Source organism: Diabrotica virgifera, chromosome 10 (assembly GCF_917563875.1).
Source record: "Diabrotica virgifera virgifera chromosome 10, PGI_DIABVI_V3a".
In the NCBI taxonomy this organism is placed as follows: domain Eukaryota; kingdom Metazoa; phylum Arthropoda; class Insecta; order Coleoptera; family Chrysomelidae; genus Diabrotica; species Diabrotica virgifera.
In genome coordinates this window covers 142,015,562-142,037,290 of record NC_065452.1, presented here as the reverse complement: position 1 = coordinate 142,037,290, position 21,729 = coordinate 142,015,562, and the positions used below count along the sequence as shown (strand labels likewise).

The 21,729-nt window shown below is 34.3% G+C and overlaps 1 protein-coding gene across 4 annotated transcripts in view; it reads right to left on the bottom strand.

Moving 5' to 3' along the window:
• Positions 1-21,729, bottom strand: part of LOC114332769 (fibroblast growth factor receptor homolog 1) — a 219,043-nt gene that overhangs the window by 74,022 nt on the left and 123,292 nt on the right. For all 4 annotated transcript variants that reach the window (XM_050663224.1, XM_050663221.1, XM_050663222.1 and 1 more), the window contains exon 2: positions 12-113. In XM_050663224.1, the coding sequence (XP_050519181.1) occupies positions 12-93 (82 nt within the window). In that variant the 5' untranslated portion in view covers positions 94-113. The remainder of the gene's footprint in view (positions 1-11; positions 114-21,729) is intronic.

The window sequence follows — 21,729 nt, the reverse complement described above, 5'->3', positions numbered from 1 at the left end:
TTCATACTAACCTGAAAAAGTTACCGCACATACTTCAAATTCTTTAGTAATATACAGCGTTAAAACCACCAAATACCAGATCTGAACCTCCATGATTTATGCCCCACCAGATTCTGAAAAAAAAGTAAATGATAGAATTTTTGTATTTAGACATGGTTAAGGAAACTTTTGTTTATATTTTACTTTTAAAATGTTAACGATAGAAAAATGATGCTTTTATGTCTTTTGTTTCCTGTTTTTTTCTATGCCGACGCCAATACAACTTACATGAATGGGAAACAATTATTCTTGATTTTGAAAAAAAAACAACAGAAGGGGAAGGGGAAACTTACTCTTCTTGTTCGAAAGTTGCGTAAAAAACTGGAAAAATTAAAAGAAACAAAATTCTTATAATACCCAATCTGCGGGCAATATGCACTCCCGATCATCAACGAATGCGAACGTTCGCTTCAATGTAAATGGCCCTACTTTGTAGCGAACGAATGACCAAGCGAACACCTACGAATTCGTTCCTTCGTTCGTTCGTTCGTGTTCGCTTTGATTTAAATGCGCCTTAAGAATATTTTGTAGAACACACATCTTAATTTCTTCCTTTGTATATTATTTATAATACGGTTCGGTTAAAATAAATAATTTTTGCGTTTATTTGTACCTTTTATTATCTTCTATTTCTAATAAAACTAATAGATATTTTAAGGTCATGTAATATCGACGATAAAGACTTAAGGATCATTTCAAACCTCTACCAAGAACAAAAGAATAAAAAGCAAAAATCTGGAAAAATCAAAATCGAGAAGGGAGTAAGACAGGGATGTGTCCGGTCACCTGTACTGTTCAACGTTTACTCTGAGAAGATATTTAAGAAAGCTTTGGAAGGCACCTCGGATCGTATAATTATAAAAGGGCAATGTATAAATAACCTGCGATACGCTGATGACACAGTCATTCTGGCAGATAATGCTGAAGCATTGCAACGCCTAATAGACCGAGTAACGACATCCTGTAAAGAATTTGGAATAAAGTTGAACACAAAGAAGATAAGAACGATGGTCATCAGCAAGCACCAAAACAGAAGGGTAAAGGTCAATGTCGACGGACCAGATCTGGAAAGAGTAACAAGAATAACGTACCTTGGAAGTAATCTTCATGACACTTGGGACCACTCACTAGAGATAAGAACACGTCTGGGTATCTCATTGAGGACTAGAATACTTAGGTGCTATGTTTTCTCCACCTTGCTCTATTATGTTGAAGCCTGAACAATGACAGAAGCAACACAAGAAAGAATCCAAGCATTCGAACTCTGGTGTTACCGTAAAATGCTCAGAATATCCTACATAAGCCATACAACAAATGCGGAAGTCTTGCGGAGGATGAATAAGGAAAGAGAGCTCATGCTTATAATAAAAGAACGGACAACACAATATTTTGGCCACATCGTAAGAAATCAAAAGTATGAACTGCTCCAACTTATAATCGAATGCAAAATCAATATCAAAAGGGACCAGGAAGAAGACGCAACTCATGGCTTAAAACCCTTACGACAATGGACGAATGTCACCTCCATCGAAAACATCTATTTCCATAATCGAATATTTCTTCTTCTTCTTATGCAATCCACTAATGGATGTTCGCGATCACGTTTGACCATTTTTCTCTATCCCTTGCTGTATGTATTAGGTCTCCTATGTTTTTTAGTCCTGTCCATTGTTTGACATTACGGAGCCATGACATTTTCTTCCTGCCCACTCCTCTTCTTTCTTCGATCTTTCCTTCAATTAAGGTTTGCAGAAACTGGTATCTTTCATTTCTAATTAGGTGCCCCAGGTATGCCGTTTTTCTCTGTTTAATTGTGTATAGCAGTTGTCGTTCTGTACCAATTCTTCTCAGGATTTCTTCATTTGTTATTCTTGCGGTCCAGGGAGCTTTAAGGATTCGTCGATAGATCCACATCTCAAATGCCTCTAGCTTATTCATTGTGTTTATTTTTAAAGTCCATCCTTCCATGCCATATAGGAGCACCGTCCATATATAGCGTTTTGTGAATCTTAGTCTTAGGTTTAGGTCAAAGTCAGAGTTCGTAAAGACGTTTCTGAATTTCATGAATGCACTTCTGGCCCTTTCTATCCGACATTTAATTTCCATATCCGACATCCAGTCTTCACATAGCCAGGTTCCCAGGTACTTAAACTTTCTTACGCGCTCTACATCTTGGTTGTTATATGCTAGTCTTGCATTTTGATGTTGACATAATTGGCGGCTGAATATAAGGAACTTCATCTTTTTTATGTTGATAATAAGTCCCATGTTTTCGCTATGCTCTCCAATTTTATTAAGAAGTTTTTGGAGGTCTTCTATATTGTCTGCTATTAAGACCGAGTCATCCGCATATCATATATTGTTGACCTAGGTACCATTTACTTTGATGCCGCTTTCGCATTCCTCAAGAGCTTCTTGGAAGATACTTTCTGAATATAAATTGAACAGTAGTAGGGAGAGAATGCATCCCTGTCTTACACCTCTGAGAATTTTTTGAGCTTGCGTTGTTTCATTATCCACCTTGACGACAGCTGTTTGATTCCAGTAAAGAGCTTCTATGCAACGAATGTCTTTTTGATCTATGTCGAGTTGTTTTAGTATATGTACGAGTTTATGATGTTGTACTCGATCGAAGGCTTTTTCATAATCTATAAAGCACATCATTACATCTTTTCTTTGATCGTAGCAGTTCTGAGCTAGCACTTGGGTTGCAACTAGTGCTTCCCTGGTACCCACGCCTTTTCGAAATCCAAATTGTGAGCAACCAATAACCTTATCGAATTTTGTGGAGATTCTGTAGTGAAGAACTTTGAGGAATTTGGCAAAGGGATAAAGGTAGATACAAGCCATTGGACAGGGAATTTTCCTTTTTTATAAATTTGGTTGAAAAATCTTTGGAGTATCGTAATTCCCTCTTCATCTAACAATCTGAGTAACTCAACAGGAATTTGATCAGGTCCAACTGCTTTCCCGCCTTTCGGGAATTTCCCGTCTTTCCCGTCAATCGAATACAGTCAAAGGTAAATGGAAAACTAACACAGTTTATACCAGTACAAAGCGGAGTCAGACAAGGTGACTCGTTAAGCCCACTTCTCTTTAATATAATAATGGACGAAATAACAGAAGCAGTGCGTAAAGGTCATGGTTACAGAATGTGGAACAAAGAAATCTAAATATGTTATGCAGACCACGCCGCATTAATCGCCGAGACAGAAGACGATCTCCAAAGATTAACACACATATTCAATACGACAGCTAAGAAATACAATATGATAATATCAGCAGAAAAAACCAAATGTATGACAACATCTAAATACCCTCTACGATGTAAAATCGAAATTGATGGGAAAATAATAAAGTAGGAAACAAGGTTTAGATATCTAGGAATAGATTATATAACCAGTTACGGATATGTTGAAGAGGAAGTACGACAACAAAGCTTAAAAGCAAGTAAAGCGGCGGGATTTCTTAATGACACAATCTGGAATAACAAACACCTAAGACAAGACACAAAAGCAAGAATCTATAAAGCAGCAATTAGACCTATATTGACATACACGGCGGAGACAAGACCTGACACATCTAAAACGAGACGACTACTAGAAACAACCGAGATGAAAATACTTCGACGAATATCAGGGAAAAGTCTGTTGGATAGGGAGAGAAGCGAAAACATAAGAAGATCATGCAATGTAGAAGACATAAATGGATGGGTGACAAAACGGAAACAGGAGTGGAAAGAACACATTAGTAGAATGGCAGAGCATAGGATATAACGAATAGCACGAGATAAGTCACCAAATGGACGAAGAAGTATTGGCAGACCAAGAAAAAGATGGTGCGATAATTTAAACAATTTAGGAGGCTAATATTGAAGAAGAAACAGGCTTTAAAGCCTACATACAAGAAGGAAGAAGAAGAAGTTTGTTTATAAATGTTACTCAACACGGCAGGAAAAGTAAAATATTTTTCACAATCATGTTTAACCTTTCAGAAAATCCTGCATGAAATCAAGCAGAGCTGCGTCAAAAAACCGCGTTAATTTTTTATAAACAGTTTATCGGGAATCACTCCTGAGCCGTTTTATACTTAGAATATAATATGTTATATATTTAGAACGAAAAATTGGTTACTTCGAAATTTATTTTGTAAAAATATTTATATTCGTGGATCGATGATTTTTCGTGGAAATTCGAATCGTTTTGATTTTTAGGAGTAATCATTTGCGTAGGTGTATAATACAATTTAAAGGTGCTTCACAGTAGTCATATCCGATTAATGTTTTATTTTTCTTTTTCAATGACGTACTAGAATACTAATACGGATTTATGGTTGATTTCTTAGAATTTCTGAAAGTTTTCTAACATCCTGATCGCTCAACAGATAAAAGGTGTCCCCACCCCCACCCCTTATTACACTATGGGTCACTAGAAAAAGGGATTTTTCTTCTTCTTGTAATTGTGCTTAGCCGCTCATTATTGGATGTTTACGGCTACACCACAGTTGTTTTGTGTATAAATAATAGTCTAAGAGCTAGAGCCGAAAAATCATCGTCATAAGTAATATGGAGTTTGGCATCTGAAATGTGTCTATTGTATATTGATAATTGTGACCCCTTTCAGGCTGACACCTCAGTGGATACAGTAAGTAGCAAAAGGGATGAAAGGGGAAAGTTAGTGTAGTCATTAAAGGTTTTCACCTCCTATTTTGTTAAACCTGCATCGATTTGCTTGAAAATTGGTGACTAGTTAGAAATGACCTCAAGAAATAAAACTGATTTGGTGCCAACTTGCACTTTTACCCTGGGGGTGGATACCACCTCTTCTCTGGGGTGAAAACTATTTTATTAAAAATAACCCCACAAATCGATAGAGGACAAATTTTAAGTAAAATTTGTTATATCATTTATTAAAATAAATCAATACTTTTTGAGTTATTAAAGGTAAAATATTTATCTGTTTAAGAGCACTGTTTTAACTATTTAGAATGGGAAATAAGCCACAATATTATTAAAAAATGATTTTTATTAACGTTTCGACGCCCAAATCGGGTGCCGTTGTCAAAATACAAAATACTATTCTGATATTTTATATATATAATATCTTTTTTTATTATCTAAATATTATCTAAATATAAATAAATAAATTATCTAAATACTACTATTTTGACAACGGCACCCGATTTGGGCGTCGAAACGTTAATAAAAATCATTTTTTAATATTGTGGCTTATTTCCCATTCTAAATAGTTAAAATTGTAAAAATGCCACAAGAAAATAGCTTCAGAACAACATTAAGAGCACTGTTTAAGTTTAACTAACTTATTGGGCATCCCTAACATAGATAGTTGATTTAGCATCGTTTGTCTATATACTCCATCAAACGCCTGTTTGAAATCGATATACAAGTTGTAAATTGGTATGTTATATTCAACACATTTTTCATGTATACTGTATACCTCTTAAAATAAGTATTATGTGTTTCGTCTATATAGACGGAGAGCTAGAGCCGACAAATTATCGTCATAAGTAATATGGAGTTTTTCCTGTGAATTGTGTCCATTGTATATTGACAATTATGACCCCTTTCAGGCTGAGCCCTCAGTAGATACAGGAAGTAGCAATAAGGGATGAAAGGGGAAAGTTAGTGCAGTCATTAAAAGTTTTCACCTCCTATGTTGTTAAACCTCCATCGATTTGCATGAAAATTGGTGACTAGTTAGAGCATATCTCAAGAAACAAAACTGATTTGGTGCCACTTGCACTTTTACCCTGGTGGTGAATACCACCCCTTCCCGCGGCTGAAAACTATTTTATTAAAAATAACCCCACAAATCGATAGAGGGACAAATTATAAGTAAAATTTGTTATATCATGTTAATAAAATAAATCAATACTTTTTGAGTTATTAAAGATCAAAGATTTGTCTATTTAAGAGCATATGCTTGAAGTTACGGATGATAAAAAGAACATGTTAATTAATTGTATGTTAGTAAAATATTATTTTTATATTATTTCGATATTTAATTGAATTTTTTTTTTTTTTTCATTATAAACTGAATATGTCCAGAAACTGGGGGGTGTCCAATAATGGGTACATTTGACATATTCGAATACACTTTTGCTAAATTTATAATATCGAAATAATATAAAAATAATATTTTAGTAACATACAATTAATTAATATTTTCTTTTTATCATCCGTAACTTCACGCATGTGCTCTTAAACAGACAAATCTTTGATCTTTAATAACTCAAAAAGTATTGATTTATTTTAATAACATGATATAACAAATTTTACTTATAATTTGTCCCTCTATCGATTTGTGGGGATATTTTTAATAAAATGGTTTTCACCCCCGAGAAGGAGTGGTATCCACCCCCAGGGTAAAAGTGCAAGTTGGCACCAAATCATTTTTATTTCCTGAGGTATGTTCTAACTAGTCACCAACTTTCATGCAAATCGATGGAGGTTTAACAAAATAGGAGGTGAAAACCTTTAAAGACTACACTAACTTTCCCCTTTCATCCCTTATTGCTACTTCCTGTATCCACTGAGGTGTCAGCCTGAAAGGGGTCATAATTATCAATATACAATAGACACATTTCACATGCCAAACTCCATATTACTTATGACGATGATTTTTCGGCTCTAGCTCTTAGACTAATAGTTGACTTCTTTAGTATGAAACAGCATTGGTATTCACCAATCATTTCTTCCGAAAAAAATTCCAGGCAGCTGTATATAATTCCCGATAATATCTTGTAGACGACATTTAAAACTGTTATCACAGATCACCTACCTCCTCTAGATGTTTCACGATAACGCTTTGGTTAAATATGAAAAACAGCGCTCCATGCCGCTTGTATCGGAACTAATTTCAAGCGGGAATTTCAAAATGTAATTTTGGTGGGAAGAAAATGTTAGGTTAAAAATTTTTGTATAGTTGAAAAAAAAAATAATTTGGTTTTAAAATATGCAAATTATTTTTAATTTCAAATATACAAAATACCATTTGGGAAAAAATAAGACATGACAACGTATTTTTATTTATTTATTTAATACCAGCAAAACCATTTTGTATATACTTTTTTACAAATCGTATCTTTACAAATGAAATTATTAATAGTTATCTTCCAAATACTTCTACAAAAGGGTATCTCAAATGATTGAAACATGTGTGCATCTCTACTTGTTGAGGACTTTCAACTAAAACAAAAAATTAATATAATTGATTTGATAATAACCATATTCATTTCACGTAAAATAATTTGTATTAATTATATATTTTCTATAGGGGTTACTTACTTGGTCTTGGTGTTACATTCGTTTGCTTCCCTACACCACTAACTGTGTTACTTGTTCTCTAATAACAAATACTTGTTGAACTCACCATGCAAATGTGAGGTAGGAATTTGATCTTCCTAGGGATCTTCAAATCACATTCGTTTTGTTTCAAAAACTGTATTTGAATCCATTTTATCTAAATCAGGATTTTTTATTATTGCTAACAATCAGATTATCAGATAAACATTTTTGCTGACATAAAGATAAAAGATAAAGGCATACTGACACTGACAATGATGACAATTGACAAATTATAATGACACTCAGACTCAGTGATATAGAAGAAATCTTCACTCCAGGTGCATGGCGACATCTCAAAAAACGTATCATTACTAAAAATGACATTTAGTTTAGTATGACCTTGAGACACCTGGTGAAACATCTAAATAGAGTTAAGTGATCTGTGACTGTTATGCCCCTATAATTTTCGCAGAGTCGTTTGTCTCCCCCTTTGTACATAAGAAGTAAGATTCCTACTTTCCAATCTTCTGGGATGACTTGTAGTGTCCATATGCGGTAGATTAGTTTATGGACACGCTTCCATAGCACATGTCCACCATTCTTTATCAGTTAACCAGTTATTCCATGTGTGCCAGGGGCTTGGTTTTTTTAAGATGCTGACATTATAACAAGAAAAATGAGACTTTGTGGGCTCCACTGGGTTCAGAGTAAAAAGGGCTATTTTTAACCGTTTCGAGGGGCATATCTGAGGCCCACGGGCACCTAGCGAGCTAAAAAGAATACCTATAGGTAGGGTTACCATAATTTATTAAGGCCAAATCCAGACAGGGGTAGTTCAAGGAAAAAAACATATCCTTGCCCTTGCCTTTTGACACCCCCAAAGTTAGTATTAGTATTATCATCAGCACAAAGGCAAACTACTTTTGAATCAATAGAGTACTTTTTAATACATTTTAAAACATGTTCTACTAAAAGATCAGAAGTTTCAGCCGAAAGTTCATCAAAAAATAAAAGTTTCACGTTGACACCTTCATTTTGCTTAAAATAACGAACACATACCGGAGTCAGTTTGAATTCGTTTTTGTTTGAACTATCAATTGTAACCGTAATAAAATTTGCATCTTTTGAGATCTTCGAGTAATTTGTTGAATATGTTTTTTTAGATATTTTTTTAGTAAAGAAAAAATCCGGACATTTCTCATATCCGGACGCCAATCCGGACATGTCTTTCAAATCCGGACTGTCCGGACGAAATCCTGACTTATGGTAACCCTACCTATAGGCTACTTTTTTAAGGTACAATAATATAATAAAATTTGATAAAAATCGCGAACACCACACTACAAAAGTTGTCGAAAAGTAAAAATATTGCTCATATAAATTCCTTTTACCTGATTTTATTCTATAAAAGACAAAAAGGTGAGTCCGGTCCTGATAGCAAGCAAATCTTACAGCTTTATATCACTCCTGACAAATTTATAAATTCAAGTAGTTAAAAGTTGAAATATAATTTAATTTTTACATTGTTTGCAAGATAAAGTTTAAATGTGACAGTGTGTTAAAAAACCAACGATTCTGTGAGTACAAAATTGCATTATTTATATCTAACCATAAAATCAGAAGTTAAAAGGCAATATTTTATCGATTTCAATCCAAATTATCGATTATCGACAACAACTTTTTGCTGATTCAAGTAATTAGGCTGCCGTCTAATTTTGTTAAGAGGCCAGGTCCGGCTTCAGATCCGCTGTTCCAATGCATGTAAATTTTCAACGGGACGATGGCTGAACCGGAATTAGCTACTACTTCACGAAATACACCGACTACGTCACATATCTCTTACTCTCATGCATTAAACAGTTTTAAACATCCTTCAAAAGACCAAGGTATCATACTTTCAACCATACAAGGAATACAAGTTTTCGAATATGTAAAAGCTGTTGGATCAATAGTACAGCCCAAAAACGTTATTTGGGCATCCAGAATCGCAAACAACCGCATCTGCATCTACCTCTCGTCTAAATATATAGTTGACCAATTTCTTAGCTCCCACAAACATGTAATTATTGACGGCAACCAAATTGAAGTACGAAGATTAATAACTCCTGCCCAGAGATTAATCATATCAAGTGTATGTCCTACTATACCTAATAGCATAATTGAAGACCATCTAAAAACTATGGGTATAAAATCCGTCTCCAACATGACGTTTCTACGAGTAGGCATGCAAGACCCGGAATATAGCCACGTGCTTAGCTTTAGAAGGCAAATCTTCATAAGTCCTTTAGAAAATGCATCGATTCCTGACTCATTCCTAATTTCATTCGACAATACATCATATAGAATATACATTTCCATAGACGGTTTAAACTGCTCCAGATGCAAGACGGTCGGACATCAAGATTCTGACTGTCCTTCTTTATCATCATTAAGTAGTCCAATTAATCAAACGGAAACTGACCATCAAGTGAACGTACTCAACTCTGCCAATAAAGAATATAGCCAGCCAGAAGAACAACCACGGAAAGAACACGAAGAAGGTACCCAGACATTAAAGGAACCGAAACTTAACATTACAAAAAATCACGAATTAACATCAGCCACAAACGACCAAACCACTTCCATACAAACAAACAAAGAACTACAGATTTCGTCACAACCACAAATATCCCAAGATTCAGTAATTGAAAGCGATAGAAAAATCTCTGAAGCTATTCATGTTACTAAAAGACAAATTTCCACTTCTCCCGAAATCCTTGAAAATGACCTACCTCCTCCCACTACTGAAAAACAAAAAAATAAAAAGCCTAAAACTCAAGATTCTATTCCAGATATTCTCAATGAAATTAAAGAAAAAATTGAAAATAGAATCCCTTCCTTCACACTTTCTTTTCATGAAATATGTGATTTTCTGTCAAATTCCCTTCACTCAAAACATCCTGAACTTATTGCTAAAAATTATTCAAATGAAAGCGATGAAATCAAAGAACTTCTAAACTTTATATATTCTCAAACACAAAATAAAAGTTTAAAAAACAATATTACCAGATTGAAGAAGAAACTACTTCTAAGCAGTCTTTCTTCTACTGACGAAACTGACTACGAATCAAGTTCTCAAGTAAATAGTTAAAATGGCCAATAATACATTCATATTACAGTGGAACCTCAATGGTTATTTTACCCATATAGAATCCATCAAGCTTCTTATAAACGATTATCTTCCTTTAGTCATATGCATAGAAGAAACCCATTTCAAACATCAAAATGTAACATTAAAAAATTATGTTCCTTTTCTAAGAAACCGAGTTACAGATCATTCAAGCGGCGGAACAGCAATTTTCGTAAGGGATGACATAGAGTCAACCGAAATACAACTGCAAACAAACCTGGAAATAGTTGCAGTGTCAGTCACCCACAAAATGAAAATCAATATTTGCAACGTATACTTACCTCATCCTACTGATGTAGATATAACTGAACTAAGCAATGTTTTAAACCAAATTCCACACCCAAAAATAATATTAGGCGATTTTAACTGTCACAACAGTACCTGGGGAAGTAACAAAACCGACAAATGTGGTAATCTCTTAAACAATCTCATCGACAATTTAAATTTAGTGTTACTGAACACTGGCAAATCTACTAGGTTCAATTCATACAATGGTACATTTTCAGCTATAGATCTCTCTTTATGCAGTCCGTCGCTAGCTACTTTATTATACTGGGACACATTGGGGTATTTATATGATAGTGATCATTTCCCTATCACAATAAACATAGATACTAATGATATATTGACTTTTCCAATTCACCAAACATGGAAAATAAAGTCAGCTGACTGGGATTTGTATCGAACACTTATAGAAGGACAAACAAACAACTTTAATTTAACCAATACCGCAAACGAAAATCTGGAACTATTTAATAATATTATTATTTCTGCAGCAACAATCGCAGTGAGGAAAACAAAATCAAGTAAAAGGCAGCCAATTCCTTGGTGGAATAACGAAATTGCGCAAGCACTTACTTTGTCTAAACACGCTTTCAACGTTTATAAGAAACATAAAACTATCGATAACCTTATAATTTTTAAAAATCTCAGAGCAAAAAGCAGACAATTGATCAAGAAAGGAAAACGAGACAGTTGGAAAAAGTATGTGGCTTCAATAAATCCTTCCACTCCCATAGGCGACATATGGAACAAAGTACGCAGAATAAAAGGAACAAAATACTTCCGAGGCATAGATACGCTATCATACAATAACCAAATGCATTCAAACAAGGTAGCTATTCCAGAAATACTAGCAGATATATATGAACTTAATTCTAGTGATTCCAACTATAGCATATCTTTTTTAGAATATAAAAATCTAATGGAATCGTCAAATATACAAATCACCGAGAGCGACAATCCAATAAACAAACCCATAAGTCTTCAAGAATTAGAATTTTGTTTAAGCGCAAAAAATTCGACGCCAGGACCTGATGATATCCACCCTCTTTTCTTACGAAATCTTCCTCTAAATGCAAAACTAATATTAGTTGATATTTTTAATAATATTTTCATTCAGCACGACTTTCCTGATCTATGGTCGCAAGCAACTATAATTCCAATCCTTAAATATAATAAACCAAAAGACGATCCAAATTCCTATCGTCCAATCTCACTTACTTGCTGTACCTGCAAACTTTTAGAAAAAATCCTTAATTATCGTCTTAAATGGTATCTCGAAAACAATAACCTAATAAGTATCAGACAAAGTGGATTTCGTACGGGTAGATCCACAACAGACAATCTAATAACCCTTGAATCAGCTGTACATGAATCTTTTCTGCACAATCAAAAACTTATTGCCGTATTTTTTGACATAAGAAAAGCTTTTGACACAACATGGAGACATCTTATACTAAAAACACTTCAAGAATGGAATGTCCAAGGGCATATGTTGTCGTTTATTAAAAATTTTCTAGAAACACGAACTTTTCGAGTTAGAGCCAATGGATTCACATCTTCCAGACGAGTACTGCAAAATGGCACTCCACAAGGATCTACTCTAAGTCCTACACTCTTTCTGATTGCAATAAATAGTATTATACATCAAATAAAGCTGCCTGTATTTACTAGCCTATATGCAGACGACTTAGTCATTTATCTAAAAACAAATAATGTAACTCTGGGATCACATATATTGCAAACGGCCTTGCATACAATTGAAAACTGGTCGCAAAACACGGGTTTTATATTTTCTGGCGAAAAGACACGTTATTTAATTTTTAGCAAAAGGAAAGACTATCCTAATATTCAATTAACACTTAACGGAGTTATGCTGAAGCAGTCAGAAGAAATAAATTTCTTAGGACTTTCTTTTGAACGTGACTTAAAATGGAAAAACCACGTAACGAATCTGCAACGTTCTTGCCAATCCAGAATTAACCTACTAAAAATGCTGTCAAATACCTCTTGGGGGGCTGATACAACAACTTTACTTAATCTATATAGATCATTAATAAGAAGTAAATTAGATTACGGCTGTTTATGCTACGATACTGCTAACAAAACTTCTTTAAAAAAACTTGACTACATTCAAAATACGTGCTTGAGATTGGTTTTAGGTGCCACACGAACTAGTCCAGTAAGTAGTTTACAAGTTCTGGCTAATGAACTCCCTTTAAGCCAACGAAGGCAACTTCTATCACTGAATTACGTTGCCAGAATTTCAGCAAACAAAAGCAACGTAACCTACTCAACAATATTCTACAGAACAAATATATCTTCTGATCATTACGAAAACATTGCAAGAAATATGCTACCATTTCCTGAGCGAACAAAACGTATTGGTTTTAATTTAGAACAGTTCAGTCTCACTATACCCATTCATGTAAATTTTCCTCCCTGGATGATCAATCCTCCAAAAATAGATATGTCTCTAAAAGATCTCCCTAAACATTCCACACATCCTTTCCTTATCCAGCAAGCTTTTAAAAATTTAATTTCCAAATACCCAACAACTCATCGAATCTTCACTGATGCTTCCAAATGTGATGAAGGACATGCTGCAGCTTATATCTGCGGAAACATCAAGTCTACCGTACGAATCCCAACAAATTGTTGTATATATACCGGAGAACTTACAGCAATTCACCAGGCAATGAAAAAATGTGGTTCTATCCATGAAAGCAAATTTGTGATTATCACCGATTCAATGAGCGCATTACTTGGGATAAAACAGCTATATACAACTCACGCTATTCTTCTCAAAATCAAAGAAGAATTATCTTATCTACGGAATCAACAGAAAGATATTCTCTTCATCTGGGTACCTTCCCATATGGGAATAATTGGCAACGAGGAAGTGGACTCTCTAGCAAGCAATGCAACTACCGACCAAAGTATTTCTATCACAGATCAAATACCTTGGACTGATCACAAAGTAAATATCAAAGGTCATGTCCACAGAACGTGGCAAACTACTTGGGATCAGACTAACAACAAACTAAAAGAATGCCTAAGTCAAGTAGGAACTAAACTCATGTTACCAAGAAATAGAAAAGACCAAGTCATCATCAACCGACTCCGAATAGGACATACGTTACTAACACACAAGCATATCTTCAACAAGGAGGCCGCTCCGATGTGTACCAATTGCAACACGCAACTGACAGTGAAACATATAATTATCGAGTGTCCAGTGTACCAGAAAGAAAGGATCGCGTGTGCTCTTAGTGACAATATTAAAAGTGTACTGACTTCAAACCTAAACTCCTTATTAAATTATCTCAAAATGACTAAACAATACACCAGATTGTAAAGCATGTTTATATAATAATATGTATCTTACTGTTTGTGTATGTCCCCCCGCTAATAACCCCTAGTGGTTGATGCGGGTTTATGTGTGTAAATAAAAAAAAAAAAAAAAGACAAAAATTAATAATACAATGCAAAATATCAAGTAATTACATTGGAATTTCATTTTGGTTAATTAGCCCGTCCTTCGTCTCTAATGGTGTTGTTTTAACGGTAGGTTCTTAAAAGTGACGACGAACTGTGTTATACTACATATGTAATTAGCCTTAATTCATTCAGTACCTACACAAATATATTTATAGTGACTGTTTAAGATTGTTTAAGATTCTAAGATTTCCTCTTATGAACGAGACACTAGTACAATGGAAAAAAAATTGGATTTTTACTATTTTATCTTGGCAGGTATGGTAAATCCTTGGAAGAAATGAATGAATAGAAATACTGCAAAGCATACAACAACGTTATAAAACAGTATTTTCAAATAAAAAGATATTAAAATATAAAAAATAAAGTGAAAATACCAAACTGAGAATATTATTATATATAATATATTAATAATACTATTAGAATGGTTATGGGGCCCAAGACAATCAACCAAAACCAAATAAGATAATTAATTAATTTTGAAATAGATTACTGAAGGAAGAAAACATGGTAAGAATAATAAAAGGACAAACTATTAGATGGTGCGAAAAAGTGTAGTAGTATGTAATGTCAAAGAAGATTAACAAAGTGGACACCAAAAAGGAGAAAGACAAAAAGGGAAATCCAAGATTCGATATTAGAACCAAGTTGAAAGTGATTTAAGAACATTGGAAATAAATAACTGGACACAAAATGGGTAGAGCAACTTACAGAAACTACAGGGCTTACTTATAAAGAAGAAGAAATATTAAGATCTTCGAAAGAAAAATTATTAGAATAATTATCGGGCGAAGAGAATCAATCAAAACCAAATAAAATAATTAATGATTTTTGAAATAGATAATATAATGACGGGAGAAAACATTCTAAGAATAATAAAAGCACGAAGGATTAGATAGTGAGAAATGTATTCAAGAAAGCAAAAAACGCAGCTCAAAGAAGATTAACAAAGTGGACACCAAAAAGAAGAAAGATTAAAGGGGAAACCCAAGATACGATGGTAGAACCAAGTTGAAAGTGATTTAAGAACACTGGAAATAAAGAACTGGACACAAAATGGATAGAGCCACTTACAGAGACTACAAGGCTTATTTATAAAGAAGAAGAAATGTTAAGATCTTCGGAAAAAATTATTAGAATGATTATTGGACCTAAGAGAATCAACCAAAATGAAGTAAGATAATTAATGACTTTTGAATTACATAATATTATAATTCAGGGTGAAAACATTCTAAGAATAATAAAACCACAAAGGATTAGATAGTGCGAACATATACATCCAGGAAAGCAAAAAATATAGCTCAAAGAATATTAACGAAGTAGGCACCAAAAAGGAGAAAGGCTAAAAGGGAAACCAAAGATTCCCAAGAAAACCAAAATGGATAGAGCAGCTTACAGAAATTACAAGGCTTACTTATAAAGAAGATGAAATGTTTAAATCTTCGAAAGAAAAATTATTAGAATGATTATGGGACCCAAGTAAATCAACCAAAACGAAGTAAGACTTTTATTAATTAATGACTTTTGTCAGTGCACTTATTATCTTATTACACAAAAAGGGCAATCTAACAGACCTCGAGAATTACCGGCCCATAAGCCTATTAGACCACCTCTACAAGTTATTCACAAGAATAATAACAAATAGACTGGAAACAAAATTGGATTTTTACCAACCTAGAGAACAGGCGGGTTTTAGGAAAAACTTTGGCACTAACGACCACCTACACTGCATAAAAGGAATTATAGAAAAATCTATCGAATACAACCGACCATTGGTCCTGGCTTTCGTAGACTTTCGCAAAGCATTTGATACGATAGAAATTAACAGCATAATGAGAGCATTGGAGGAAAGTCGTACTCCAAACTGATAGCGAACATATACAATAATGCAACCATGACCGTCCGACTACACAAAGATACCAAATCTATAAAAATCAAACGAGGAATTAGACAGGGAGACACGTTATCTCCCAAACTCTTTACGGCAGTACTTGAACATGCTTTCAAACAATTGGAGTGGGACGCCAAAGGAATAAATGTCGACGGTGAAAGGCTCTCCCACCTACGATTCACAGACGACATAGTTCTTATAACAGACAACTTAAAAGAGATTAGAACTATGCTTACTGAGTTAGATGCCGCCTGTAAAAAAGTTGGTTTAAACATAAATTTTGGAAAGACACAATACATGACAAACCTGGTACCAAACGAAAATCCAAAAGTCGGCGTCAACGAAATAGCATTGGTCCATAAATATAAATACTTAGAGCATTAAATCCAAATTGCCAGGGACAATCGAACTGCCGAATTACAGAGAATGATCACCTTAGCATGGGCCGCATATGGAGCTCTATCAGACATCTTCAAGAGCAACTTGCCAAATTATTTGAAAAGGAAGACGTTGAACCAATGTGTGCTTCCAGTCATGACTTACGGCGCCGAAACATTATCGTTAACCCAGACCACAGCAACGAAACTAGAGTGGCCCAAAGAAGAATGGAACGGTCACTACTTGGACTGACTCTCAGAGACAGGGAAAGAAACGAAGAAATCAGAAGAAGGACAGGCGTCACAGATGTCATAGAGCGAGTAGCATGGCTGAAGTGGAATTGGGCGGGCCATGTAGCCAGAATAAAGGACGGGAGGTGGACCCAAATAATTATAGTGTGAAGACCAAGAGAAGACAGAAGAAGTAGAGGTAGACCACCTACACGATGGACAGACGACGTCAAAAGGATTGCTGGGAATTGGTTGCAGAAAGCCCAAGATCGACAAAACTGGAAGAAATTAGGAGAGGCCTATGTTCAACTTTGGATGCAGAAGGCTGGATGATGATAATGAATGACTTTTGAAATAGATAATATAATGCGGGGAGAAAACATTCTAAGAATAATAAAAGCACAAAAAATTAGATAGTGCGAATATATATTCAAGAAAGCAAAAAAGCAGCTTAAAGAGGATTAACGAAATGCACACCAAAAAGGAGAAACACTAAAAGGAAAAACCTAAGATACAATGGTAGAACCAAGTTAAAAGTGATTTAAGATATCTGTAAATAAAGAACTGGACACAAAATGGATAAAGCAACTTGGGGCAAGTGCTTAAGGCTAGAATTGTCAGGACCTGTAAGATGTATATAATCGAATAAACAGTGGACTCATCTACCACTGTGCACGATTTAAGGACCTTATGGAAGACAACTTACGGGTGTTAAGAGTACGAAATTGGAAAATCAAGGCGAAGGATAGAAAGGAATGGAAGCTGATCCTATAACAGGCCAAGACCCACTATGGGTTGTAGGGTCAATGATGATGATCTGCCACTGCAAACGGATTTGAACAGTTCGTTAGAACAGCTACTATTTCTTTAGAAATGTCATTCATCATTCTCTTTGCCTTAACCCTATGCGGGGTCGGCTTTCCTAATTGCATTTCTCCACACAATTCTATCTTGGGTCATATCGATGTTAATCCCCTTTACCAACATGTCCTGCCTTATCGTCTCCCCCCAGGTCTTCTTTGGTCTTCCTCTTCTACTCCTTCCAGGAATCTGCACTTTAGCTATTCCTCGTATTGGGTGATTAACGTCTCGACGTTGAACATGACCAAACCATCTTAACCCATGCTCTCTCATTTTGGCATCAATTGGTGCCATACCTAGACTTCCCCTAATATACTCATTTCTAATTTTATCCTTCTTTGTCACTCCACTCATCCATCTAAGCATTCTCATTTCCGCCACATGCTTTCGTTGTTCCTCTTTCTTTTTCACTGCCCAATATTCAGTTCCGTACATCATAGCCGGTCTTATGGCTGTTTTATAGAATTTTCCCTTCAGCTTCATTGGAATTTTTCTGTCACACAACACACCACTCGCTTCTTTCCACTTCATTCATCCAGCCCTAATTCTACTGCATGAATTTCCATCTACTTCTCCATTATTTTGTAATACCGATCCTAGGTACTTAAAACTATTGCTTTTCATAATCATTTCACCATCCAAAGTTACCATTTTATTTGTAGTAACTCCATTTTTAAATGAACATTCCAAATACTCTACTTTTGTCCTACTGAGTTTTAAACCTTTTTCCTCCAGAGCTTGTCTCTACTGTTCCAGTTTTTGTTCTAAGTCTCTTTCACTATTTTCTATTAACACTAAATCATCAGCATACATTAGGCACCATGGAATGCTACCCTGTAGTTTCGCTGTTATCTGGTCCAAAACTAATGAGAATAAATAAGGACTAAGCACCGAGCCTTGGTGCAATCTTACTTTCACCTGAAATTTATCAGTCTCTCCCACACCTGTCCTAACACTAGTCGTTACTCCCTCATACATATCTCTCACAATCTTTACATATTCGCCAGGGACTCCTTTCTTATTGAGTGCCCACCACAGAATCTCTCGAGGAACTCTATCATATGCTTTCTCAAGATCAATGAATACCATATGAGCGTTGGTCTCTTTATTCCTGTATTTTTCCATCAGTTGCCTTACAATGAAAATTGCATCTGTTGTTGATCTGCCCTGCATAAGGCCAAATTGATTATCGGATATTTTGGTTTCTTCACGTATCCGTCTATCAATTACTCTCTCCCATATTTTCATGGTGTGGCTAAGTAGTTTTATAGCCCTGTAGTTTGTACATTGTTGTATGTCTCCCTTGTTTTTGTAGACAGGTACTAATATACTGCTTCTCCATTCGTCTGGCATTTGTCCAACTTCCATAATTATATTAAATAGACCTGCTAACCACCTTGTTCCTATCTCTCCCAATGCTCTCCATAGTTCCCCAGGAATATCATCTGGTCCTACCGCTTTTCCTTTCTTTATTTTTTGAAGCGCTTGAGCCACTTCCTCGTTTGTTATTTTGGTGACCATTGCTGCTACTGTCTCCGTTGACTCTACAGGCTGTCTGTCAAATTCGTCATTTAATAAACTGTCAAAATACTTTCTCCATCTCTTTTTGACATCCTTTTCGTGAATTAGTATTTTATTATTTTCATCTCGGATACATCTAATCTGATTAAAATCTTTTGTTTTCTGTTTTTATATATGGCTATTTTCTTTAGAAAAAATGTATATCTTGTAAATAAAATAAAAATAATTATATTCTAGCTCCTTCTTTGATCCTGCTACCCACGTCAGTTTGATCCTGCTAATCTCGTTTCTTGTCGTTACTTTACCTACCGTTGTTTGTTCTAAAAGCTTGGGAGTTTTGACCATTTTTGTGAATATAAGCTTGTTTGAAATCTATAAATACGAATGTAAATATAAAGTTATTATTCTCTCCAAAAACTTCTGTCACCAGCTTCATATTCCCTACCTATTTATATATCAATCAAGTGTATTGTAGTTCTGCAATTTTATCGCCATTTTTGAAATGTTGAAATAGAATTATTGTTTTCATGTTTTGAAATAGAATCGAAATTATAAGTTTATGTTGTAGATCCCATAAATCCTTTACATCCGTTATTCAAATTTCAATTATTTCTTCACATAATAAACCTAAAAATATCTACAGGTTTGTTGTTTACTGCACTTCATAGCACTATAAATATCGAACCAAAGATACATTTAAGACAGCAGTAATTTTTTGAAATATTTCGAGCTGTAGTTTCTGAAATCCTTGTATGCATTTTGAGGTCCCTTCTCTTCCCGTATTTCCGTTGTAGTCCAGGGCGCATCTGTTTTGAGATGGACGTTGAGAGGTGACTCCTATTTTTTTGCAGAAATTGCTTGGAATTAACTCATATAATAATATTTGAGTTATCCTCCCACTCAAAAAGGTCCAGATCATTGCTTAAATAATCAAAATGTCAAAAAATGAAGGAAAAATTCGCTTTTTTTTCTTCGTTTTTTAATTATAACTTTAAAAGTATTCACTTCCGAGAAAAGTTGCACTAACATAAAAGTTGCGTAATTAAATTTCCTACAATATAGGATTGGTTAAAAATTTTAAAAATTGTCACCCTTGTTGCAAAATAGCAATAATTGCGAAAAAAACATAAAAAAAACAAGTACCTATGTATTCGCATTTTACGTTTTTCAACCATCTATGCTACACTTAATACCTTCATATTTTACCCAGAAAAACTTTATGATATAATAAGACAATACTGTAAATTCCATTAAGATCGGTTCAACAGATTTTGCACAATAAATTTTGCAATCCAGCTTTCGCAAAAAAAATTAATTTTTTCAAAATGTTGCATGACTAAAAATAGAGCAGATAGCAAGTTGAATTTTTTTACATATAGAAGAATACTGTACCTTTCATTTGCAATTTGCAAAATTAATATCGGTTAACTGCCACGGCGGCGTCAGGAATTTTTTTAAATAAACATTAATTTTTGGTGCTTCGCGCAGGACAGCGGTGTTCGATTCACACAAGTTGATTTCCACCAAAATTTCTTCCAATCTTTATCTAATATATTATTTTTGTATAAAGAACTCTAAGTTAAAATATATGAACAAAGAAAGTTTTTTCTAAAAAAGTGTTATTTCAAAAGACAGAGTATGTGTTTTTATTTTGCAATAAACAAATTTATTTATTTATATCGAAATGTACTAAAAATTAAAATTTATCAATCATTATCAAAGGTCATTGGAATGCCCAATCAGAGCAAACATATCCGCAGTCCTGCGCGTAGCACAAAAAATTAATGTTTATTTAAAAAAATTCCTGACGGCGCCGTGGTAGTTAACTGATTTTAATTTTGCAAATTGCAAATGAAAGGTACAGTATTCTTCTATATGTATAAAAATTCAACTTGCTATCTGCTTTATTTTCAGTCCTGCAACATTTTGAAAAAATGAATTTTTTTGCGAAAGCTGGATTGCAAAATTTATTTTGCAAAATCTATTACACCGATTTTAATGAAATTTACAGAATTGTTTTATTGTATCATAAAGTTTTTCTGGGTGAAATATGAAGGTCCTAAGTGTAGCATAAATGGTTGAAAAACGTAAAATGCGAATAATTGTTTTTTATGGTTTTTCGCAATTATTGCTATTTTGCAACAAGGGTGACAATTTTTAAAATTTTTAACTAATCCTATATTGTAGGAAATTTAATTACGCAACTTTTATATTAGTGCAATTTTTCCCGAAAATGAATACTTTTAAAGTTATAATCAAAAAACGAAGAAAAAAATCGAAGGTTTCCTTAATTTTTTGATATTTTGATTATTTAAACAATGTTCCGGACTTTTTGAGTGGGAGGATAACTCAATTATTATTATATGAGTTAATTCCAAGCAATTTCTGCAAAAAAATATGAGTCACCTCTCAACATCCAAATGTACTAATATTTTTACAGATGCGCCCTGGTCTATTGGATCTAAAGAGAAATATGAGGTCACGAATAATTAAGGGCTGTCTTTAGAATGCATCGAGTCGTTGAGGGCACGGGATCGAAAATTATAATAGCCAT